Source organism: Saccopteryx bilineata, chromosome 9 (assembly GCF_036850765.1).
Source record: "Saccopteryx bilineata isolate mSacBil1 chromosome 9, mSacBil1_pri_phased_curated, whole genome shotgun sequence".
NCBI classification, from domain to species: Eukaryota; Metazoa; Chordata; class Mammalia; order Chiroptera; family Emballonuridae; genus Saccopteryx; species Saccopteryx bilineata.
This window is the reverse complement of record NC_089498.1, coordinates 22,299,987-22,326,421: the sequence shown is the minus strand read 5'-3', so window position 1 is coordinate 22,326,421 and position 26,435 is coordinate 22,299,987. Positions and strand designations below refer to the sequence as shown.

Below are 26,435 nucleotides of genomic sequence, written 5' to 3'. Positions count from 1 at the left end.
TCTCTTTCCCATGTTTCATGGCTTTTTCCTCCTGTTTGATCCTGAAGTCAAGATTTGCATGAGTCCTATGACCTAAACAACCCTTCCCTAGAGCCTTCCCTCAGGAGGACATGGAAGATTTGAGAGCTCATTTGGCAGTACACTTTCTGCCTTATTTGAAGTGGTGGCTTTTTATACTGATCAAGGGTCTCAAAATTCCTAAAGTACAAGCTTAAAGAGGATGTGAAGGCTGAGTGTTCACAGCTGACGGGTACACAATCCAGGGGAAGGAATGACAGCTGGCTGATGGTCTGGGTTTATGGGGGAGGCTGGGACTGTCACGGGGACTATCCATCTGAGAGCTTGTCCACTTGCTGGAGCTCGGGGTTTGAGAGACCAGTTTAAGTCCTACCTGACTGACAATCCCGCTGAGCTCCCCCTCCATCTTCACTTGGCACTCCAATAACTCAATGTTGCTTAGGGAAGCCTGGTATTTATCCCTGTAGAGGTTTAAGCTTCTTTCCAGGGAGACGATCTTGTCCCCAGCCAAGGCGAGTTGCTCCTGTGCCAAATGGAGCTTCCCCCCTGTGTTCCCATTATGATTTCCAATTTCCTCTTCATAGAGAATCACCTGTTGGTATGGGAAGGAAACCACACTGAACCCACAGAAGTGTCTAATGAGGAAAGAATATGGCAATAAGACTCCATGCAGAGGAGCCTTATATCTTAACGCCTCTTAAGAAACACAGATACACAGAACAGGCCCAGCATAGCTCTGAAAGTTACAATATATAATATCAAAATATTAATGATTAGAAAGAAAAAAGGAGGTCCTATTTAGCTGGTAAGCTTCTTAAAGGCAGGGACCATACCTATTTCCCATTCTGCTTGGCATGTATTAAGAACTTCATAAAGACTTGTTCCTTGATTAATAGGAATCAATTTGTATGGCTCTGTTTTTTTTTAAAAGGGCTTGAAATACCAGTATTGTCTCTCCTAGGTATTCTCTAGAGGTCTAATTTAGAAAACGTAGAGCACCTTGTGCACACGGGTCCATGTCAGCCAAGTTCCCTAGAGATCGCGAGGGGACATGACCTGAACTTCCTCTGGGATATGTACAATCCTTATTTAGATTCCTTTTCTTTCTAATCAATTAATTAGTGAACCAACTGACATATGTAGTGAATACTCATGAGCAACATCTTGGGTGCCGAGGGAAAACATACCGATACGACATGGGCTCCTCACTCAGAGTTTATAAACTCTTGACATTTTTGGAGAGATATGATTTAAAACGAGCAAACAACTGGACATAGTGGAGAGAGCCAAAGCGTATGGCATGAAGTGCATGTGTGGAAGGAGTTAAGAGCAGAAGAATCACCAAGGAAGGCTGAACTTTGGTTCAAATACTTCAGCCTAGAATTCGAATAGAACATGCCCTATTGGCCTAAGCTAATTATACTTGCTGCCTGCCATTTGAGATTCTTCTTAGGAAAGAGTCATATAGTTTGAGGTGTTTATTAGGTAAGGAGAAGAGGAAAAAGATATTTTATATTTAAATGGTAATTACGGGAGCTGTCAGTGGCCTGCTCACATCCCTTGGCGCTCACCACTCCTTTGCATGTTAAATTCATTCCAGCCCCAAGAATCTTCAACTCTCTGCCTAAGGGATGTTCTGGCTCTAGGGGCCCACCTGAGCAGAGGAGTTAAGACAAGGCAGGGTACAAGTACTGGGGAGTTAATTCTCTCAGTGCAATCCTTAACTAATGACTGGGGCATATGTCACACTGTCTCCTAGAGTTCTCCAGGGAGGGGACCCCAGTTGTCTACAACAGTGAACTTCTTTTTTTTTAATTATTATTATAATTTTTTTAAATTTTAATTTATTGTGTTTACATAGATTCTGGTGTCCCCCTGAATGCATCTCTCCCTCCCCCCCATGTTCCCCACAATATCCTCTTTTTCCCCCTCCCCCTTTCCCTCCAGGATTAGCTTTTCTGCTCTCTATAATGCTGTGTTATGTGTGTATAATTTCACCAACCTCTTTCCCTTTTCTGATCCCTTCCTATCTTCCCCTTTCCCTCTGTCCACTGTCCCTCTGGACCCATTGATCCCGCCTCTGTCTCTATTCCGTTCCTCAGTTCACATTATTCCTTGGATTCCTCAAATGAGTGCGGTCATATGATATTTTTCTTTCTCTGCCTGGCTTATTTCACTTAACATAATAGTTTCCAGGTCCATCCGTGTTGTTGCAAAAGGTAAGATTTCCTTCTTTTTCATGGCCCCATACTATTCCACTGTGTATAAGTACCATTGCTTTTTAATCCACTCGTCCACTGATGGACACTTGGGCTGTTTCCAGATCTTGGCTATTGCAAACAACGCTGCCATAAACATGAGGGTGCATTTCTTCTTTTGAATCATTGATGTGGTGTTCTTGGGATATATTCCTAAAAGTGGGAAGGCTGGATCAAAAGGCGGTTCCATTTTTAATTTTGTGAAGAATCTCCATACTGTTTTCCACAGTGGCTGCACCACTCTGTATTCCCACCAGCAGTGCAGGAGGGTTCCCTTTTCTCCACATCCTCGCCAGCACTTATTCTGTGTTGTTTTGTTGATAAGCACCATTCTGACTAGTGTGAGGTAATATCTCATTGTGGTTTTAATTTGCATTTCTCTAATGATTAGTGATGTTGAGCATTTTTTCATCTGCCTATTGGCTATCTGTATATCCTCTTTGGAGAAGTGTCTATTCATTTCTTTTGCCCATTTTTGATTGGATTGTTTATCTTCCTGGTGTTGAGTTTTACAAGTTCTTTATATAATACATTTTGGTTATTAACCCCTTATCAGACTTATTGTCAAATATGTTCTCCCATTGTGTGGTTTGTCTTTTTATTTTGTTCATATTGTCTTTAGCTGTGCAAAAGCTTTTTAGTTTGATATAGTCCCGTTTATTTATCTTGTCCTTTATTTCCCTTGCCCGTGGAGATAAATCAGCAAATATATTGCTGTGAGTGATGTCAGAGAGCTTACTGCCTATGTTTTCTTCTAAGATGTTTATGGTTTCACGACTTACATTTAAGTCTTTTATCCATTTTGAGTTTATTTTTGTGAATGGTGTAAGTTGGTGGTCTAGTTTCATTTTTTTTTTTGCAGGTAGCTGTCCAATTTTCCCAACACCATTTATTAAAGAGACTGTCTTTACTACATTGTATGCTCTTACCTCCTTTGTCAAATATCAATTGTCCATAAAGGTGCGGGTTTATTTCAGGATTCTCTGTTCTGTTCCATTGATCTATATGCCTGTTTTTATGCCAGTCTGTTTTGAGTACAATGGCCTTGTAGTATAACTTGATTATCCGGAAGTGAGATACCACCCAATTTATTCTTATTTTTCAAGATTGCTAAGATATTTGTGTTCTTTTTTTGGCTCCATATGAATTTTTGGAATATTTGTTCTATATCTTTGAAGAATGTCATTGGTATTTTAATAGAAATTGCATTGAATTTATAAATTGCTTTGGGTAATATAGACATTTTAATGATGTTTATTCTTCCTAACTATGAATATGAGATATATTCAATATATACTTCCACTTGTTTGTATCTTCCTTGATTTCTTTTATCAATGTTTTATAATTTTCTGAGTACAAATCTTTAACCTCCTTGGTTTAATTTACTCCTAGGTACATTATTTATTTTTTGTTGCAATAGTGAAGGGGATTGTTTTTTAAATTTCTCTTTCAGACAGATCATTGCTGGTGTATAAAAATGTCTCTGATTTCTGAGTATTAATTTTATATCCTGCCACCTTGCTGAATTCATTTATCAGGTCTAGTGTTTTTTTTTGTTTTTTTTTTACTGCAACTTTAGGGTTTTCTATGTACAGTATCATATTATCAGCAAATAATGATAGTTTTACTTCTTCTTTTCCAATTTGGATGCCTTTTATTTCTTCTTCTTGTCTGATTGCTGTGGCTAGGATTTCCAGAACTATGTTGAATAAGAGTGGTGAAAGGGGGCACCCCTGCCTTGTTCATAATCTTAAGGGGATTACTTTAAACTTTTGTCCATTGAGTATGATATTGGCTGTGGGTCTGTAATAGATGGCCTTTATTATGTTGAGGTATGTTCCCTGTATTTCCACTTTGCTGAGAGTTTTGATCATAAATGGGTGCTGATTCTTCCAGATTGATTTTTGAGAGATTATATTTTTCAAGAAATTTGTCCATTTCACCAAGGTTGTCTAATTTTTTGGCATACAGTTCTTCATAGCTTTTTCTTACAATCCTTTTTATTTCTGCTGTGTCAGTTGTTACTTCTCCACTCTCATTTCTAATTTTATTTATTTGAGTCCTCTCTTTTTTTCTTGGTGAGTCTGGTTAAAGGTTCATCAATTTTGTTTACCTTTTCAAAGAACAGCTCTTGGTTTTATTAATCCTCTGTATTTTTTTTTAGCCTCTATGTCATTTATTTCTGCTCTGATCTTTATTATTTCCTTCTTTCTACTTCCTCTGGGCTTTACTTACTGTTCTTTTTCTAGTTCTTTTAGTTGCAGGGTTAAGTTGTTTATTTGAGCTCTTTCTAGCTTCTTAAGGTATGCCTGTAATGCTATGAACTTCCCTCTCAGTACTGCTTTTGCTGTGTTCCATACATTTTGAGTTGTTGTATTCTCATTTTCATTTGTTTCAAGGACATTTTAGATTTTTTCCTTGAACTCATTGTTGACCCATTTGTTATTTAATAGCATGCTGTTTAGTTTCCAAGCGTTTGAGTGTTTTTCAGTTTTTTTATTGTAGTTGATTTCTAGTTTCATGCCATTGTGGTCAGAGAAGATACTTGAAATGATTTCTTTTTTTTTATTTTTTTCATTTTTTCTGAAGCTGGAAACAGGGAGAGACAGTCAGACAGACTCCCGCATGCGCCCGACCGGGATCCACCCAGCACGCCCATCATGGGGCGACGCTCTGCCCACCAGGGGGCGATGCTCTGCCCATCCTGGGCGTCGCCATGTTGCGACCAGAGCCACTCTAGCGCCTGAGGCAGAGGCCACAGAGCCATCCCCAGCGCCCGGGCCATCTTTGCTCCAATAGAGCCTCGGCTGCGGGAGGGGAAGAGAGAGACAGAGAGGAAAGCGCGGCGAAGGGGTGGAAAAGCAAATGGGCGCTTCTCCTGTGTGCCCTGGCCGGGAATCGAACCCGGGTCCTCTACACGCGAGGCCGACGCTCTACCGCTGAGCCAACCAGCCAGGGCGAAATGATTTCAATCTTCTTAATTTGTTGAGGCTTGCTTTATGCCATAACATGTGGTCTGTCCTAGAGAATGTACCGTGAGCATTTGAAAAGAATGTATATTCTGCTGCTTTAGGGTGAAAGGTTCTGAAGATATGTATTAAATCCAGTTGATCTAGTGTGTCCCTTAATTCTCCTGTTTCTTTATTAATTTTCTTTCTTAAGGATCTATCCAGTGATGTTAGTGGGATATTGAAATCCCCTACTATTATAGTATTGCTGTTGATCTTGCCCTTTATGTCCATCAAGGTCTGCTTTATATATTTAGGTGCTCCTATATTAGGTGCATAAATATTTATAATGGTTATATCTTCCTGTTGGATTGCTCCTTTTATCGTTATGCAGTGACTTTCTTTATGCCTTACTATAGTCTTTGTTTTAAAGTTTATTTTGTCAGATATAAGTATTGCTACACCAGCTTTTTTTGATGTCCACTTGCATGAAATATTTTTTTCCATCCTTTTACTTTCAGTCTGTGTATCTTTTGTTTTGAGGTGGGTCTCCTGTAGACAGCATATGTACAAGTCCTGTTTTCTTATCCATTCAGCTACCCTATGTCTTTTGATTGGAGCATTTAATCCACTTACATTTAAGGTTATTATTGATATGTAGTTGTTTATTGCCATTTTTTTCTTTAAATCTACATTCCTCTTTTACTAGATTTCTTCCCTGATTTGTTCTGTCTATAACAGTCCCCTTAATATTTCTTGCTGCATTATTTTGGTTGTGATGGATTTCTTGAGGTTTTTTTTTTTTTTTTTTGTCTGGGAAGCTTTTTTTTTTTTTTTTGTATTTTTCTGAAGCTGGAAACGGGGAGAGACAGACAGACTCCTGCATGTGCCCGACTGGGATCCACCTGACACGCCCACCAGGGGCGACGCTCTGCCCACCAGGGGGCAATGCTCTGCCCCTCCAGGGCATCGCTCTGCTGCGACCAGAGCCACTCTAGCACCTGGGGCAGAGACCAAGGAGCCATCCCCAGTGCCCGGGCCATCTTTGCTCCAATGGAGCCTTGGCTGCGGGAGGGGAAGAGAGAGGCAGAGAGGAAGGAGGGGGGGTGGAGAAGCAAATGGGCGCTTCTCCTATGTGCCCTGGCCGGGAATCGAACCCGGGTCCCCTGCATGCCAGGCCAACGCTCTACCGCTGAGCCAACCAGCCAGGGCCTGTCTGGGAAGCTTTTTATTTGTCCTTCAATTTTAAACGATAGCCTTGATGGATAAAGAAGTCTTGGTTGTAGGTTCTTGTTCTGTATTACTTTGAATATTTCCTGCCATTTCCTTCTGGCCTCGAGTGTTTCCGTTGAAAAGTTGGATGTCATCCTTATGGGGCTCCTTTGTAGGTGATTGCCTGTTTTTCTCTTGCAGCTTTTAGTATTCTTTCCTTATATCTTAGCTTTGGTATTTTGATTATGATGTGTCTTAGTGTAGATCTCTTTGGGTTCTTTTTTAATGGGGTTCTCTCTTCTTGTTGAACCTGTATGACTCTTTCCTGCATCAATTTAGGGAAATTTTCAGCTATAATTTCTTCAGTCAGGTTCTCTATCCCTTGTTCTTTCTCTTCTCCTTCTGGAATCCCTACTATGCGGATATTGTTTCTCTTCATGTTGTCACAGAGCTCTCTTAGAGTTTCCTCAGACTCTTCTTTTTGCTATTCTGCTTCTGTGCTTTCACCTATCTTGTCCTCTAAGTCACTGATTTGATCCTCTGCTTCATCCAGCCTGCTTTTCATTTCTTCTAGTGTAGTCTTCATTTCTGATATTGTGTTTGTCATTTCTGTCTGGTTGTTTTTATGATTCCAGTGTCCTTTTTGATGCTTACAATTATTTTATTTAGGTGCTCATTAAGTCCATCCATTGTAGCTTTGAGATCCTTAAGCATCCTAACAATCATTATTTTAAACTCTGCATCGGGTAATTTGATTACTTCCATTTCATCCAGATCTTTTTCTGGAGATTTTTCTTGATTCATATGGCTTATATTTTTCTGTCTTCCCATTGTTTCTGTTTGTGGTTTGCAGGCTTGTTCGAGTTGTGGTCTCCTTAACTAGTAGAGCTTCTTTTCTGTTTTCCATATCTTAACTGGGTCAGGTGTGAGGAGCTCTTCCTTAAGATGTCACTCTAACAAGGGTTGTTAGGTCCTGAACTGATGCTCTCCATATCTGGCCTCTGGTTGTGCCCTCCCTGGACCTTCTTGGCTGGAGCCTGGCGCAGACCAGTGGGGGTCGCTGCCTATGACTGGCCCTTATCTATCCTTTTGGAGCAACAGGCAATCCAGATCCTGCGGCTGCCTCTGCTGAACCCAGGTGCCATTGTTAATATCAACTTAGGCTGGCTTTTATCTACTTTTGGCCTGGAGGATGGTCATTTAAATGTTCAGGTTCCCCTGAGATCTGCTTTCTGCCATCTCTTATTGGTGGCTATTTGTTGGGCTCAGTACTATAAATCAGGGGTTAGGTTAGGTGTTGGATGTGGCTTGCCCCTTAGCTTCAAGTGTCATTCTATACAACCTATTTTATTTTATTTTTCTTTCTTTTCAGCCCTCAGAAGGATGTGGCCACAGGAGTCCAATGGGTGTGGGCTTTGTGTTCCCGAGGTGTGGTCTATCTGCAGGCCCGCCACCACAGTTGCTGCCGCCTCAGGTGTTTAGGCATAGGTGTTGCCAGCACCAGCTCACCACTGCGGTTGCTGTGGCTTCTGCCTCGCCTCCGCGGCAGAACTGCGTTCACCCATCTGGGCTGCAAGCCTTGGCTGGTCCCAGCTTCTGCCCGTGCAGATGGGACCATGCTCCCACGTTCCGCCCTCCAGCGAGCACTCAGCAGTGTGGGGGTGGCGCTGTAGCTCAGACCTCAGCACTCAATACTGTATACCTGATGGGCTCCCTGTTTCTAAGCGACTCTGCTCTGACTGTAGCAGGATAGCTTCTATTTGGCTGGTGACCTGCTTCCCTTTGCTGGTATTGCTGGTTCCAGGAAAAATATTCACTTTAGATTTGGGTAGTGACTCAGCCCAGGGGTTAGGGTGGCTGTTTCTCCCTGTACCTCCTAGATTACACTCTCTTCCTGGTACTCTGGTCCTCTTAGCTCTCCCCATCCCCCAGAGCCCCAGGTGAGTGGCTGTAAAAGAGATTTTTTGTGCGGTCCCTTTAAGACGAATCCTGGGTTTGAGAAATCTGTCTCTTTCTTGCAAACAGTATACTGACTTGTTTTGCAGCTAAATACTGTCCGTACACCAATTCTAGGCTCCGGGGCTGCAGGCTGGGGCTTCGGTCCTGGGGACCCTCCCCTCTCCGGTAAAACCCCACCACCTCGCGAGTCCCTCCAGGCCGCCGCTCGCTCCCGGGAGCTGGGCAGCCCTCTCCGTGTTTCTGCTTTTCCTACCAGTCTCAGTGTGGCTTCTTCGGTGCTCTTTGGTTATAGATTCCTCTTGGTTTAGCCCAAAGTTAGTTTCCCCAGATGATTGTTCTTAAAATTAAGTTGTAATCCACTCTGGTTCTTGGAGGTGGAAGTTGGAACGTTCGCCTACTCCATTGCCATCTTGCCGCTCCTCAACAGTGAACTTCTTAATAGACTTTCTTTATGAGCTTCCTGCCCTTCTTTGACTTACTTCCCTATTCTCTTACCATGTTTCCTAAGATTACCTCCTGAATTAACTACTTAAGTTCATCTCCTTGTTTGCAAACCTGACCTTAGAAGTTTGATGCTTCTGTGTAATAAAGTGTGAGGGAATGTGGCAGAATGCCTGAAGTAATTTTTTCAATGCTTCCCTGGTTTGGGGTCTGTATCAGAGACTGCTACTGCTACTGCTCCTTGCTGCATCATTTCCTCCCCTCCTCATTAGCAATAGAACCTTGACTTTATTTGGGACAGCAGTGCCCCTCACTAAAACAGTACATTGCCTAGGCTCCCTAGCTGTAGCCATTTAACTAACTCTGGCCACTGATATCTAAGTGAAAGTGGGTGGGGCTTTTAAAGTATCCTTGAATGGGAGGCATGTGCCTTTCTCTCCACATCCTCAAACTCCATTCTGATTATTTGGATAAAAGGTGTGATGGTTGGAGCTCCAGCAGCCACCTAGAAAAAGGAAGCCTTGAACTGATGATGGTGGAGCGAAAAGATAAGATCCTAGGAACCTGATGACACATGCAGTTACCAGGACAGTCTTAGACCTTCTTTTATATGTCATAGAAATAAAGTATCTTATTTAAGCACTATTACTTGGATGTTTTCTGTTATATGCAGCCAACTGGAATTACAACTAATTCAGGGTCCCTTTGTCCAGGTTGGACTCGTTTAAATTATAGTGAGTGAGTTTTAACAACGGTCCTGCATTAGCTTTATTAAACCATGATTTATGTTCCCAGCTTTGTCCCAGATTATATTTTGTAGAATAACCTTTTCCTGTTTCTTTCCCACCTAACCCTTATTAACAAATTCTCACTGGCCATAATGTTTCCTTTAAAAAAATTCCATGTTGTTTAAGGCCCCTAATAAAGCCCCTGGAGTTAGTCCTTAAGTAACAGTCTGTGTGCACACGGGCACGTGCATGCTCGCGTGTGTGTGTGTGTGTGTGTGTGCGCATACATACACACACACACACACACACACACACACACAGCAACAGGACCATCCAAGACAGTGATTGGATTTTATTTTTAAATGCAAAGAAAGAAATGCTGGGGGAAGCTGCCTGTCCCATTACTTAGGAACCATGGTTTTTCTGTGGCTAGTGCCACCATTGCTCAACTGGTTTAAATTCTGTAGCTTTGGTCTTTGGAATTTACTTGGGATTACACAAAAATTCTCTGGTTTAAAATATACAACCCAGGGACACGAATAGAAATGAATGTCCAGAATATATATATATATAGTTAAGCTAAGTCTACGTGATCTCAAACTCCAGTCTGAAAAATGACTGATCTGGTCTTCTCAATGACTGGTTCAGACTCCATGTCTTGTTATCTTCTCAACTGTGCCAGTGCCAGGAATTTATATTAACTTGATATTTCTAAAAATGGATCACTTAATGGACCTTGTGCCTTTTTTATAACCCTCAGAGACCTAGAGTCTTTTGCATTTAAATTGCAATGATAATAAAATGGAAATGATGAGCCTTCACACATATCATACACACACGTGTGCACAAACTCATGCACCACACACACCATATGCATTAATATTGGAACTCTCACCCAATTATGCTATTACTTCCCTCTGCTCTACTTCAAAAAGACCAAGAATTAAAGAGGGGAACTTGGTAAAACCTGCTCAAGATGTTGCGAAGCTCTCCTCTGTCAGTTTAACATTGGCTTTCTAGGAGGCTCGGCCTGACCTCTATAGATACATGGATATATGAGACATCACCATAGTAATTCTATCTATACCTCATCTTCTTTCAGTTTGCAGTGATGGTGAAGAAGGACGAGGTCGGAAGTCTGCTTCTCGAGGACGGACTGATACTGCAGGAGGGAACAGTAGTAAGTCTGCAACTTCTCTGTGCGAAACTCCAGTTCTTGTTGAAGGGCCAGCAACTTTTTCTTGAGTTGTTGGAGTTGTCTCAGGTGACGCTGTTTAGAGGGCTCAAACTCCATCTGTGATTCCTCGAATGATAACGCTTGCTTCTTACTCTGCAGTGGAGATCAAACACACAGGAAGGGGGAGGCTCTCTAGAGCCCAAGTCCTCTGTTATACAGGTAAACTGGGGGTAAAGAGCTACTGGAAAAAGACATGATAAATACTTAACGTGGATAGAACTAAAAAGAGTGAACGTTTGGGGGTAGACATAAGTCAGAAGGGTGTATTTTAGTGAGGCAAATACCCAATAAAATCCTTATCAAAAAATTCCAAACTTCTGTTTCTCTTGGCTTTGATGGACCAACCAGATGATGAGTTCACTCAAATCTTCTGGTACAGGGCAAACGTAACACCTGCCCTAATTTATCTGGTTATAAAGATCCAAAAAAGCTCATATATGCAGAGAAACAAGAGTTTTCTTGGATGAGGATTTTAAACATTTGCACACTATAGCTAACTATGAGTTTAGAGGAATCAAATTTCAAAGACTTGGAGAAATGCCTAGACTTATTTGAGACCTATTAAATTTCTACTTATTTATCCTTAAGTATTCAAAAGATTATTTTTCTTAATTCTAAATGAATAGAAAATGACATGCTATGGATTAAGCCTACATTTCACTTATGTGTGCCAAAGAGCAGTATTATAAAGGCATTAATGCATTTCCTGTTGCTTCTTTGTCTTTTTTTTTTTAAGGTTCTTTTTTTTCTTTTTCTAATGAAGATAGTTTATTAGAGTCTTCTTTGACCTTTAAACTGAGTTCTGGAGAAAAGGAGCAAGTTGGAAATGATTTTATGGAAATAAGATTAGTTCTCAGAATGACTATTGAGAGTTGGACATAATTCTGGAGGCCATCTGGTCTTCCATGATGCGTAGGTAGATTTTCATCCAGGCCTCAACTGTTTTAAAAGATGGAGGGCACTGGCCACCTGTGGGAATCTATTCCCATATTCAGTCAACCTTTTAGCCCTACTTATGGTCAAAGAGATTATAACTATTGCTTCCTCCTTGTCTATGTGGCCACAAGACACAGAAGGAAATTAATTGTCCTGGCGTGATTTGCCTTTTGAAAAGTCACATTGGTTTCCACCCAATATTCTGTGCTTTTCAAGTTGATGCTAATTGATTGATGTTAAGTTCTATATTTTCCCTGATATTGAAGTTAAGCTGACAGGTCTATAATTACGAGGATTGTCCTTTTTCCCTTTTAGAAAAGATGAGCACTTCATTTACCCTTTTTCAGTCTACAGGGACTTGATCCTCTTGAGTTCTCAAAAATAATCGCTAGCAGCTATGTAATAACACCTGCCAATTCCTTAAGTACTCTTTGAAGCATGTCATAAGGCCCTGCTGATTTGCCTAACGCTGGCTTTTCAAAATACTTTTTAACCATTTTATTCCCTGTTCTAGTTTTCACGGATTCTCTTCTGTTTCAGGCTGGCGTTGCTCTGATAACCAGATCCTTACTAATATTTTTTCTTCATTTAAGAACTGAAAGGCTCATATTTTTCCAGTCCTTGTCATGAATGTCTTTCTCCCTGTTTTGAGGTGTTGAGGTATTTCTCTTGTAACTCTGGTTTAGCTTTATCACTAGATAGGTTTATCTGTTACATTTTATATCTTCTACAAATTGCATCTCTTAGACTTTCTTGAAGGCAGAACGGTATGTTTAAGTTACATTCATTTCTTTTGGATGCATCACTGTGGTTTAGGCCTTCTTCTCATCAGTGATCTCTGTGTACCAGAGATTCACTTTTATTTATTTAGTTTTCTTAAAAAACTATTTTGAAATAATTTTAGATTTCTAGAAAATTGCAAATGTAGTGAGGCAGTTCTCATAGACTTTTCATCCACTTTCCCCTAATGTTCACATTTTATAGAACCACACAGTGCATTTGTCCAAACTAAGAAATGAACATGAGTAGATTACTCTTACCTAAACTAACACTTTATTTGGATTTTTATCAGTTTTTCAACTAATTTGTTTTTTCTGTTCCAGGATCCAATACCAGATCCCACATTATCTTTAGTATATTCACTTAATTTCCCCCCCCCCCCATTCTCAGTGATTCAAAGTGATATCTCTGTGTGATCATTTTTATTGAGAGTCTACTCACTTTATATACTCAACTACTTACTTTTATCTGCAGAAATCAAATTTCTGAAAAAGTTTTATGCTAAAAATAAGGTCCTCCATACATTTCAAAGATGAACGTGACAAGCTGAGCCCTACCGCATCTCAGGGTATTCTCCCAGACCACGCCAGGGCCAGAGAAGTCTGGGAAATTGTTCAAAGTGATCCTTTCTTTTCAGCTTTCATCATCACAACATCTCTGTTGTTGTTTTTTTTTCCTTCTCCTTTTACTTTAAATGAGGCACTCTCTTGATTCCTGGGCTGGGTAGAGATGAGAGTAAAGCAACTGACAGGCAAATATCTAGGAGGCTGTCAGTCTCAGGGTCCAGGAAGTGCCAGCCTGGCACCTGAGGAGTAAGTGCCTCTTAACATGGCACCCTGGGCACCTCCCTTGCTTTACCTTAGTCCCAGCTCTGTTCCGGGGCTTTAGAACACAGTGGCTTCTTGATTTTCCAGGTCATGTCATTTTCTTCCCTCACCACTCACTCCTGGCCTGCCACTCCTTTAGTTAGACATAGCATCTGAGGTAATATCTTGCTTTTCTCGTATAACTGTGGTCCCGAACTCTGACCCCCCTGCTGTTTCCCCAGATCTCTGTTAGGTATCAGTCAACACTGCAGAAAGTTTTGAGCCCCCCCCCATCCCGTTCCCATATTACATTTCCTCTCAGAAGGCAGATCTTGCAGAGATTTTCTGAGTGGATGAGTGTAAATCTACATTAAATTGTGTATTTGTATGCGTCGTCTGCAATTTAAATTCTGCACTAAGTGCTAGGATAAAAAGAGCCCTTTTTAAAGCTTGTTTCAAGCCGTTAGACCTTCTGGGTAATTAGAATAATAAAATGTGACTTAATATCTTTCCCTTTCCAAGTTGCCAGGTATTTATCAGCCACATGGCTTTCCCTGAGTTGGGGAATAAATAAACTTGTGACAGCAATGGTGAAAATATTCTGAAACATTAATATTTACAAAGAAGTAAATTATGATAATATTCTTCCTAAAATCCATTTAGGAAAACCAATGGATTTTTCTATGTTTGTGAATTACTGGGGAAAGAACAGCAATGCTCAGTAAGATAAGGTCAAATTGCTTTGTTGGTAGTATTTTTAGGGCATTACGGAGAAACAATTTGTGGTTTTTATAGGGAGGTGGTAAGTACTGGGAGAACTCTAGCAGACACAATTAAGAGAGGCCAGATCTCTGGCCACAAATGTTGAAGAAGACGGTGGTTGCTTACACAGCAGCTAAGAAGCTAAGTCTGTTACACAGACCAGCAACAGGTCTGTGCAACCAGTACCTGCTTAATGGTTGCCAAGAACTCAAATCCCTAAACGGAAATGAAGACTGCAAAGTACGGAATTCTTGGAAACCCAAAGTTTTTAGAGAGCTGGGGAAAATATTTTCCAGCTGGCCCCCTAGCTTGTGTGGATAAATTTAGAGACTGGCTAAGGACTCAGTGTGAGAGTTTCCAAAGAGAGAAAAACTCAGATCGAAATGAATTGCTTAGGCGACAGATAAGTATTAGTTCAAAACCGCAATCTCAAGAAAGAGGACCATGCCAGGGGTCTTTCTGTTCACACCCGTGTAGGACCAGTGTTACTGAGTGTCTTGGCTTGGGCATCGCTGGAAGCAAGCCCCGTGGGTCAGGTAGTAGTTTATATGGGAGGTGATCTTAGGAAACTCAGGTAGTGGAACGGGAAAGTAAGACAAGGAAGGGAAGGAAACTGTGAAAGGGTGTGTTATCAGGCTAGTTACCACTGCAGGCAGCTGGTGCTGGGTCCCACTGAGGAACTTGGGGACAGAGTAAAGGGCATGCCTGGAATGATTTCTGACTGAGGCGCAAGGAAGATAGGTTATATAATCCCCCATCTCCCCATCAGTCACTGAGGGCTTCTAGAGGCATTAACTCTTGCACTTCAGCTGATCCTATGATTGGGTTTCTGCATCAAGAAGAGAAGCTGCAGGCGCAGCAATAAAGAGCACCTGCTAAAAAATACCAACGATGTATGTTGCAGAACTAGACCAAATAATCCAAACCATATAAAATTCCAAATAGCCACAGCAATCTTGAGAAAGCAGAACAAAGTTGGAGAAATCATGCTACCTGATATCAAACTATACTACGAGACCAGAGTAATCAAAACAGTATGGTCCTGGCATAAAAACTGACACAAAAATCAATGAAACAGAATAGGGAGCCCAGAAATGAACCCATGCCTATATGGTCAATTAATATTTGACAAAGGAGGCAAGAACATATAATGAGGTGAAGGTAGTCTATTCAACAAATGGTGTTGGGAAAAGTGGACAGATACATGCATAAAAAATATGAAACTATACCACCTTCTTATACCACATGTACATATAAGCTCAAATCAGAATAAAGACTTATCTGTAAGACTAGAACTGTGACAATCCTAGAAGAAAATGAAGACAGTAAAATCTTGAGCATTTCTCTTATTGTTTCTGAAATATCTACTTGGGCAAGGGAAACAAAAGAAAAAATAAACACACAGGACTACATTAAACTAAAACATTTTTGCATAACAAAGAAAGCCATGAACAAAATGAAAAAACAACCCACTGACTAGGAGAACATATTCTCCAAAGATATATCTGATAAGGGGTTAATATTCAAAATCCAAATAAAAAGTGGGCAAAAGCCTGACCAGTGGTGGTGCAGTGGATAGAGCATCGACCTGGGACACTGAGGTCCCGGGTTTGAAACCCGGAGGTTGCTGGTTTGAGCATGGGCTCATCTGGCTTGAGCGCAGGATTGCCAGCTTGACTGTGAGGTCACTGGCTTGAGTGTGGGATCATCAACATGATCCAGTGCTCACTGGCTTAAGCCCCAAAGCCACTGTGTTGAAGCCCAAGGTTGCTAGCTTGAGCCTAAGGTCACTAGCTTGAGCAAGGGGCCACTGGCTTGGCTTGAGCCCCTCAGTCAAGGGATGTATAAGAAGCAATTGATGAACAACTAAAGTGATGCAACTATGAGTTGATGCTCTATCTCTCTCTCTTCCTCTCTCTTTCTCTCAAAAAAAAAAAAAAAGTGGGTAAAGGACTTGAATAGATACTTCTCCAAAGAAGACATACGAATGGCCAATAACATATGAAAAGATGGTCAATGTCACTAATCATCAGAGAAATGCAAATTAAAACCACAGTGAGAATGGCTATCATCAATGAGTCAATAAACAAGTGCTGGCGAGGATGTGGAGAAAAGAGAACCCTCATGCACTGCCGGTGGGAAAGCAGACTGGTGCAGTTACTATGGAAAGCAGTATGGAACTATCTCAAAATTTTAAAAATGAAACTGCTTATGACCCAGCAATTCTACTTCTGAGTATATATCCAAAGAAACCCAAAACACTAATTTGAAAGACTATATGCACCCCTATGTTCATTGCAGTGTTATTTACAAGAGCCAAGATCTGGAAGCAGCTCAGGTGCCCATCAGTGGACAAGTAGATGAAAAAGCAGGGGTACATATATATACTGGAATATTACTCAACCATAACATGAATGAAATCTTACCATTTGCAACAACAGCATGGATGGACTTTGAGGGCATTATGGTGAGTAAAATAAGTCAGTCAGAGAAAGACAAACACCGTATGATTTCACTTATATGTAAAATCTAAAGAACATTATAAACGAACAAACAAAACCGAGACAGAGAGGCAGAGGACAGCCTGATGGCGGCCAGAGGGGAGCGGGGTTGGGGGCTGGCTGCGCAAGGTGACGGGATTGAGCAGGACCGGTCGGTAGTCACAGAGCAGCTACGGGGACGGAAAGTCCAGTGTCAGAAATGCAGTCAATAATATGGTAGTAAGTATTGATGGTGCCGGCTGGGTGCCGGCTGGGTGCCGGCTGGAAATCTGGGGTGAGGGAGGACACTTCGTAAAGTATATGATTACATACTCAAACCACTATGCTATCTATACACCTGAAACTAATTCAAAATAATATATATATATATATATATATATATATATATATATATATATATATATATATATATATTTGTATTTTTCTGAAGCTGGAAACTGGGAGAGACAGTCAGACAGACTCCCGCATGCGCCCGACCGGGATCCACCCGGCACGCCCACCAGGGGGCGATGCTCTGCCCCTCCGGGGGCGTCGCTCTGCCGCGACCAGAGCCACTCCAGCGCCTGGGGCAGAGGCCAAGGAGCCATCCCCAGCGCCCGGGCCATCTTTGCTCCAATGGAGCCTTGGCTGCGGGAGGGGAAGAGAGAGACAGAGAGGAAGGAGAGGGGGGGTGGTGGAGAAGCAAATGGGCGCTTCTCCTATGTGCCCTGGCCGGGAATCGAACCTGGGTCCCCCGCACGCCAGGCCGACGCTCTACCGCTGAGCCAACCGGTCAGGGCCTAATTCAAAATAATATTAAATGTAAAAAAAAAAAATTCAAACTATTTCTTTGTCAAAGATTAAAAAAAAAAAAGCCCCTGCTGCCCTGGTGAGCAGTGACACCTCTGAGCAGGTGGAAGGGGTCTTATTTTAACTAGAAAGGTTGTCCAAGATCCATTAGGAGATGCTGCTCTCCTTCTATAACTATGATCTTTTCAGGGCAAGGGCCACAGGTGCTGCAAACCCAGGTGTGAAAGGCCAGATAAGGAAGAGACGGAGCCTCCGATGTAGATGACCTTGGAGACAGCTGGACTGGAAAGTCCTGACGGCAGGATGGCCTGCGTGCTGCGCACACGTGCGGGTGAGAGAGAACTGGGTGGGGTGGGGGATGTGCTTAATTCTTTCTCATTGCTCGCGTGGAAGAATTTCTATTATTGTCCCTGCCCAAGGGCGCAGAGTGGAAGCAGAGAGAGCAGAGGTGGCAGCAGCTGCTGACGCCCTTACGTGGCTGCTGTCCATCATCGCTTCCTCCGCGCAGAGCTGACTCTCCTGCAAGGTCTTCCCCTGTCTCTTGCAAACATCGTGTAGATTCTTGATGTCAACCTGCAGGCTCAAGAGTTTGCTGTTCAGGCTGCTCACTTCTCTGTCTCTTCCCCTACCCTAGACAGTCAGAAAAACAGAAGCATCAATTATAAACCATCAGGATAATGCTTACTCTTGTTCACTTAGCTGGTTGACAGAGACTTTAAATTTGCTGGAAATTTGTCCACCTACCCTTTTGCTGTTATTACTCATTCCGTGTAACATTTACACACTCTCCATTTTCGAGGTGTCTGAGTGCTCCTCATTATTCAGGCAATGACTTATTTAATTAATCTTCGCCCACTACCGTGGGTGCATCACAGACACTTCCCCTGTTTTTCAAGAGAAAGTCAGTGCCTAGAATAATTCCAGGCAACCTCGTGGATTGTCTATAAATATTAATGGTTCTGCCACCGATGAAATGAACATATTGAGATGTCAAGTGAACTTGTCAAGACTAGGGAATCAGTTATGGAGTTGATGTGGATTCTGAAGTCTCTTAACTGTCTCTTCTACCCACTAAACCGAAAGACCTCCCTCACCCGTAAAACGAGTGCCTTTTCCTTGGAGATATACACCAATGGGAATAAAAGTAAAACCCCTGAGCTGGTTATGATCACTGCCTTTGAATACAAGTAAATAAAGGTTAGTTAATTATTGCCAGTTCAGAATGGAAATTACTGGTCGAGTTCGCTATTAGCGAGCGGAAGCACGGCAGCCTCAGTGGGGGCGGGGCTGTGGAGCTGTGGTAAGTGGTCCGGTCGGTGCTCCATTACACTAGGGCGCCATCTTTGACTCCCAGTATTGTAGGTGGCTGGCATCAGTGTGAAAAGACATTAGGAAGTAGACCTCTGTGACCCTGTCCAGTGCTTTAGTCTTAACTGTGCTGACTATTCAGAACACTCATGAGGACAGGCACTACCTCCCACCTCTGAGTTGTAGATGTTGGAACCGAGGCTGGAGCTTTTACGGTAGGTAACTGTTTTATGTTAGGTTACTCAAAGCAGGCTCTTAGGCTAGGGTTCATGGCACCTATTAAAGAAACACTCCCAAGAGCAATCGGCAAGGAAGTGGGGAGGCAGGACAGAGAAGGGGAAGAAACCAGGCAAGGGCAGGATTTCAGATGGAGTCCTGCAGTCAGTAGCTTTAGCCTGATTCCACAGGGAACTCTGAAGTGCAAGTTACACCTCAGAGTCTGTCCGGATTAGATGCACTCAAAGTTGGTCTGTCAGACTCAGCATCAGCCAGTCAATGGCTGAGGGCGGCCCCATGGGAGGTAAGCGCCCAAGGACTTCCAGCTCTCTGCTCTTATGAGCAAAGTGACCCCAACAGCTTAAGGGCAATTCTTCTAAGAGAGTTGCAGGTGCAAAAGCACACAGAAGCTATGGGTGCAAAGAAATGGACTGTGATCTAAACAACAAGGTCCCATAGCTGGTGAGCAGCAGAATGAGGAGAGTTCTGCTTTCCCGACCCAATAGCCAACACTCTTGTCACCATAACCCCCCAATTGCTCTGGCTTCCTAAATATATGAGCTCCATAACACACATCCCCAGGGGAGCTGGAGGCCTCGTATGGACGTCATAAATCAAGCCTCACTGGAGAGGTCAGTCTGAGAGACCTCTGCACAAGGCTGAGGGGGGCCAGAGAATAACCACAGGGATCGGACACGGCAATGTCAGAGTATTCGGAACTCAGAAGGTTTCCCAGAAGTGCTGCTGTCTCAGCTGATTTATTTCTTCATTTCCATTTAGTACCTGGACTTAAAATTTTTTTTTTTTTTTTTTTTTTTTTACCACTTCACAGTTTAATTAGGTTAACGGCATGGCTCTGTCATTAAAAGGATTTCATTATCTCAAAACTCTCTCTCTTCCTCCTGTCCCTTGTTCTTCACTTTCAGAAAAATAACAGTGGATGTCAAACTGCCCCAAGCATGTAATTACCATTAAGACAATTACCAGGGACTCTCTTAAGAGAATATGTGTAGAGCAGCTTAAAAAAAAAAAAAAAAGCAGTGTACAGACGGAAAATGATTTGACTTTGGGTGATGGGCACACAACACAATCAACAGTTGAAATGCTATGAAGATGTTTACCTGAAACCTATGCATTCTTATGAACCAATGTCACCCCGTTAAGTTTAACTTCTAAATTAAAAAAAAAAAAAGTAGTGTACAGACAGTGTTCTCTAACTAGAAAACAAAATCCTTGACCCACAAGGAGCAACAGGGTGACCCCAGGGCTCTAAGTCCCTTCTGTCGGGGCTGCCACGGTGGCACGAGGATACAGAGGCTCATTGGTGAGGGAGGCCCTAGCGCCGTCCTCCCTTCCTGCCCCGGGCCTACCTTTCTTTGGCATCTATGAGAAGATTAGGAGGTAATACAACGCCTGCCCTATAGACGTGCGGAATGCCCTGTACTCTCGCCTTGATGCTGAATACACGCATCTTTTTTTTTTTTTTTGTATTTTTCTGAAGCTGGAAACGGGGAGAGACAGTCAGACAGACTCCCGCATGCGCCTGACCGGGATCCACCCGGCACGCCCACCAGGGGCGATGCTCTACCCACCAGGGGGCGATGCTCTGCCCCTCTGGGGCATCGCCTGGGGCAGAGGCCAAGGAACCATCCCCAGTGCGCCCGGGCCATCCTTGCTCCAATGGAGCCTCGCTGCGGGAGGGGAAGAGAGAGACAGAGAGGAAGGAGAGGGGGAGAGGTGGAGAAGCAGATGGGCGCTTCTCCTGTGTGCCCTGGCAGGGAATCGAACCCGGGACTCCCGCACGCCAGGCCGACGCTCTACCACTGAGCCAACCGGCCAGGGCCTGAATACACGCATCTTAAGGTGAGGACCTTGTCACCAAAATGTGCCATGTGGAGCCCGGCACACTGTGGACTCATTAACAAAGGACCAGTGCAGTACACTGTGAACCTCTCCAGGTTATAAGTTAAATGCCCCCTCTCTTTCAGTATAGTAAAGAATCCCTTCTTCCTCCAGATTTTGGATGTCCTTGCAGCTGAAGGCCTGCAGGCCTACTTTTATTGTGTGACCAGGACTTCAGAATTAGATTTTTAATGTCAATGATCTCATCTAATTTGGACATTAGCATCGACTCAGAGTCTCTGAGGCAATTTCTTCATTCATGACACAAGAGTTTTGTAATAAATAATCTTTCTTTGAGGACTCCCTAAACCAGTTGAATAACAAATATGTTTTGCTGGATGTCAAATGAAATTTACTTTTGAAATCAAAATCCAAGCATTCGCTCATAAAGGCCAATTGTACAGGTTTTTTTTTTTATTTTTATTCATCAGAACAGGAGTGGAAATGCTGGGAGAGCAATAAAGTGATTTCCTTGAATCACGTATTATTTTTTACCGCAGGAATTGTAAGAAGAGGCTGTGCTCACCTCCGAACTCCAGAAAGGCAAGTGTTTCTGAGGTTCCAGTAAACCTAATTTCTTGCTAATATCTTGCACAGAGGTCACTGTACACTATTTCTAATCCTATCTACTTTATGAAGGCTAAATTCCAGGCCGACGCCCTTTGAGTATCAGTATGTAGTAAGAATTGATTTAATCTGACATTTCATCAATCAAAGCTCGGTAACCAGTACTAGGGCAGAAGATGAACTGAGAGTCATAATGTTGACTCCCAGGCATTATCTGATCCTGTCCTAGACCTGAAGTCATTACTGATGGCCTCCGATGCTAGGTTAAGTTTTCACTTGCATAAGCCATGCACTTAGATTCCCGGTTTTACTTATACAAGGTTGGAACCTGGTCACTCTGCTTGCAGGCATGTGACATCATCCAATCACAGGCAAAATGGTGAGTGCTGATGCTACTGTTGCTAATATACTCACAACAGTTACCTGGGGAAATAGGTTATTTACTGAAGCAGATTTTCTGTATTAATTCAATGGATCATTTTTCAAAAGGCATGCCTTCTTGAACATACATTTCAAAAGATGGAAGAAATTTTGCTGTAGGCTTCAGAGAATTGACCAACAGTCTCACGCTCTTTTGGGGGGGGGGATGTTGATGTTAAACTAAAGTTTGTGATTCATTAGCACTCTCAAATCCTACAAGCATTTCGAAGGCTCAAGATGACAGCATTCCCAGGCATCTGGCACTTGAGAAAATAAGAAAGCTTAGGTGGAAAGTTTCCAGAGTAATTCTGGGGTTAACCAACAACACCATAAAGGTCATCATCTTTGGGAAATTATCTTCTTTGAAGATAATGACAAAATTTCAACAAATAATGAAAAAGCTACTTGAACCACCATTCCCACTCAACATATGTAAGTTTATAGTGAGAATTATGTTTTAAAAAAGCATGAAAACCTTAAAAACTAACCTTGCTTCAGGAATGTATACATTTTACTTGTGTAATAATAGAGTTTACAGTTACCTACAGTAATTTCAAACACTGTTTACTGATATTACTAATTTGATTCCTGAGTTTGCTTTTCCACCTATAGGAACTTCGCAGTTTTTGACTACTTGTGATGGGAATTAATAGGCACTTATACAAGGTTTTGTCTGTGAGCAAAAATTTTGGAACCAATTATGTTCACATAGTGAAGAAAGAGTATATTTTATCGAGTTCCAAATTCTTTAAAAGTTGGCACACTGTATAAAGCCTGTGGTTCAGGGTACACATGGTTATACGGCAGAGGTTAGCCGCCCGTGGAATATGGGCAGTTTTTACGGCCACATGCTCGTCTCCATCATGTCCTCGGAGAAATTCTTTCACTCGAAGGTAAGCTCCGCGAGAACAGGGATCACTGGGTATTTTGTCCCATGCTTTATCCCCAAGCCTGGCACACTGAAGGCACCCACAGATATCCGCTGGACTTAAGGAATGCCCTTCTAGAAAACTCATACCAGATTCTTGTTCCCCGAAGAACTCGCAGCGAAACTGTACGACTCCCTCTAGCAATCCAGCAGGAAAGGAGCCGAGACACCTCTTTTAGGAGCTGCTCACCTCTTGGTAGGAGGTCTGTTAAAAAGCACATGTCACGTGGAACAACCCTATACTAACTGAAACATACCCCTTCTGGAACAAGTCAGGGACTACTACATAAACACCATCTGACCAAAATGTTGGGCTAATCAGAACACTGCATTTCCGTATCATTCCAGATCAAGAGAGAATGTTGGCAACAATGGTTAATATTTTTTAAGTTCTTTCTCTGTCCCAAGCACTAGTGTATTACACGCAACATTTCACTTCATCCTTATAGCAAGCCTGGGAACCAGGTGCTCATCACTCATATTTTGTAGGTAAGGCAGAGGGAGCTCTGAGAGGGTGTGCCACATGCCCAGCGTCATACTGCAGTTAGATGTGGACTCAGACCCCCTAGCTCTTTAATGCTGTGCCTGCTGCCTACTGCTGGCTGTGATATTTTCGGATGTTAATTACAGACTTTTGAATCACAAACCTTGAAAAGCAGTCCCTTGTAACAAAGGTTCAACTCCACGGGGGCAGAGGAGTCAGAAGCCTTACCTCATCTTTCATTTCCTTGGCACCTCTCAATTCTCCTTTAAGTTTTATCATTTTCTGAGCTTCGTTATAAGCCTGGAAAAGTATAAAAATTTAAGATGGAAAAAGTATAAATGAGTCCAGCCCTTTAAAGATTTTTCCCATCTGGACCTGTGCTCTCAGCAGGGAGTTCAGAAAAATTTCCCGAACTGCTAGCAAAACTGACTTGCTTACCCATCTGTTTGTGTTTCCAAAAGTGTTAAAACCTTCACCAGAAAGATGACCATGGTTTTACATCTTTTCCAAAAGAAAAAAAACAAAAAAAAAACACCCCCCAAAACAAACAAAAAAACAAAATGAAAACCCAAAAAACAAAAACAACCCACCACTAAATAGTTTCTAAATTCATCTTCCTTGGAAAGCAAAAGGTCTGAAATGATCTTACCTTCTAGATTTCTAAGTATTCTAGGGCTCAAACATAGGTAAAATTGTGCACTAATTATGAATCAAACAGAATGTGCACAACCCAACTTTATTCTCATGGTATGGGGGTAGATACTATTACTATCTCTATTTTACAGAGGAGGAAACTGAAGCCCAGAGAGGCTAAGTGATTTACCCAATGTCACACAGGCTCCCTTACTGTTCCACAAGGAGCTTCGACTAATTTATAAATCAGAAATATCTGATGATGTGATTTAAGCATCAAGTACCATAATATTAGTGCTTGTAAAGTCAGGAAACATAAAGTGCTATGAATATTCAGATAAAAAGTTTCAAAGAGAGCCAAAGATTTTTGCACATGTATGTGTGTAAGTACAGGATGATGCATTTGAGGTCATAATGCATTGAGCTTAATAAAATAATCTAATTCATTATGTTTTTAACTCACAGACTAAAGGAAATTTCCACCAGGCACTTACCTGCAGAATAGTTCTAAGAATGAGAAGCTATCAAAATACTCATTCTCTGTAATAAAACACATCCCCCACCCCTAATATAAGCCAAGAGGAAGAAAGAATGCTGGTGAGACATGGAATTTGGAATGTTTTATGGGGTTGTATTCTGATGTGCCTCATTGTTTATCCTCTTAAGTCTTTACACATAGAGATGCATCATGGGAATAGTGATGTAGCTCAGACTTACCCAGCAGGGAGAGGCTAGTGATGCTGTAGTCACAAACCCCAAATCTCAGTGGTTTAAAACCAGGAAGGTTTATTTTTCACTCATCCTAGTCCTTTATGAGTCAGTTGGGACTCTGCTCTTCATTGTCCTCAGCTGGTAGAATCTTTATCATCTAGGATGTTGCCTGTTGCCATGGCAGTGGAATGGGAACTTGGTGGATCACATACAGGTTCTTAAAGTGGAAGTGACACACTTCATTTCTGCTTCTGTTTCATTGGCCAAAACAAGTCACATGGCTATGCCTAACTTCTTCCTTTATTCCCCAAAGGAAATATTGGTGAACATCACAAATGACTTCCATGCTAGGTGTCTTAGCTGGTTGGGCTGCTATAATCAAATGTCATAGATTGAGTATTGTAAACAACAGAAGTTTCTTTCTCATAGTTCTGGAGGCTGAGAAGCCCAAGATGCAGCCACTGGTAGAATTGGTACCTGGTGAAGACCCACTTTTGTGATGGCTGTTTATTTCTTTTCCTTTTTTGCTGTAACTTCACACTTGTGGTAGGGACAAAGGAGCTCTGTGAAGTCTGTTTTATAAGAGCGCTAATCTCATTCATGAGGAATCCATCCTCATGACCTAATCGTGTCCCAAAGACCTCACCTCCTAATATGATCACCTTGGGGTTAAAATTTCAGCACGTGAATTTTTGGGGGGGACACAAACATTTAATCTATAGCACTAGGCAAATGAGAAGATTAAAAATAGTGTGGCACACGGGAACACTAAAGAGGGCTCTAGGCCTCCAAGCTTCTAAACCTGGTTTAACACCTAATTCAAAAAGTAGTTTTGGGAAAGGTACTGATATCTCTGAGCCTCTGCCTCTGCCTCTGCCAACTGAGGGATGGTAGTAAATGACCGTTAAGTCTTTCCTAGCTCTCAGGCTTACTGATTCAATGTTCTACCTTGACGGGCTTCTTTCTTACTAAAGATAGGAACTCGGATCAAGCACCACATAAACTTGAAATAAATATATCTTTGAGAATAATATTCTTCTATAGGCAGACCTACTGGATAGTCAGGAGATGCTTCTTAGATCAAATGCAATCTTGTCCCAAAGACAGAAAACCACTGTCCAAGATTGTGACTGTTTCATCTACTATGGAGTTACAAGGGCCAAGAGTATTTGGACGGAAAAGTGGAAGGCACACGCTCTCGTATTTGCATGGAAATACATTGGACTCCAATAAGTAAAATAAGTGAGAGGGAAAAGAGAGAGCTGAATTGTGTTCCATGAAAGAAATGTGGGAATCCTGTGAGTCATTAACAACAGCAGTGGGCAATTTGGAAGTGCTTATGATAAAAAAAAAAAAAAAGAATAGAAGGCTTAAATGATAAATTTTCGAAGCATTTGACAGTAATGTTTGCCAGATGGATAAGGAAGAGTGCTTTGAGGGAGCCTCAAATGCTTTATAAAATGATCACGTGAACCTTCAGAGCGCTCTCTGAGGAGTGTGGCTGGACAAATATCTTGTAGAGGAGAGAACTCACCACAGAGGGAGGGGCTCCCCACCTGCTCCATGCACACTGAGGTCTGGGCTCAGGACTTCGGGCCTTTTCCCCCCTCAAACTCTATGCTCTGCCTTCTGTGCTGCTGTCTCCTGCACCTTTGTTGAGACCTGAACTTTCTCATGCCTCTTCTCTTCCATCAGTTATCTCGGATTCCGCTGCATTTGCCCAGGGAACTGCTTTTTTGTATTTAAAACTTCCACTGTCTGTTTCCAGTAGGCCTTCCCTTGGTGACAGCTGTGTCTAGAAAGAAAAAAAAATTATAGTGAAAACAAAACCTTGATCCGAATATCTAGTAAAGTTTGTGCCTCCCGAGTCAACTCAGTCCATACTCAGAGC

General features: G+C 42.2%; 1 protein-coding gene and 1 non-coding gene across 2 annotated transcripts in view; both read right to left on the bottom strand.

The window, feature by feature from the left end:
* PMFBP1 (polyamine modulated factor 1 binding protein 1) overlaps positions 1-26,139 on the bottom strand; it is a 55,762-nt gene extending 29,623 nt beyond the window's left edge. Inside the window, exons 1-5 of the mRNA XM_066243911.1 lie at positions 26,101-26,139; positions 23,429-23,500; positions 17,842-18,005; positions 10,652-10,892; positions 392-610 (exon numbers count right to left, since the gene is read on the bottom strand). Coding sequence (XP_066100008.1) covers positions 392-610; positions 10,652-10,892; positions 17,842-18,005; positions 23,429-23,500; positions 26,101-26,109 — 705 coding nt within the window. The 5' untranslated portion in view covers positions 26,110-26,139. The remainder of the gene's footprint in view (positions 1-391; positions 611-10,651; positions 10,893-17,841; positions 18,006-23,428; positions 23,501-26,100) is intronic.
* Positions 5,160-5,235, bottom strand: TRNAA-CGC (transfer RNA alanine (anticodon CGC)). The gene has a single exon. It is a non-coding gene; the product is annotated as a tRNA-Ala (tRNA).
* Positions 26,140-26,435: the final 296 nt, after the last annotated feature.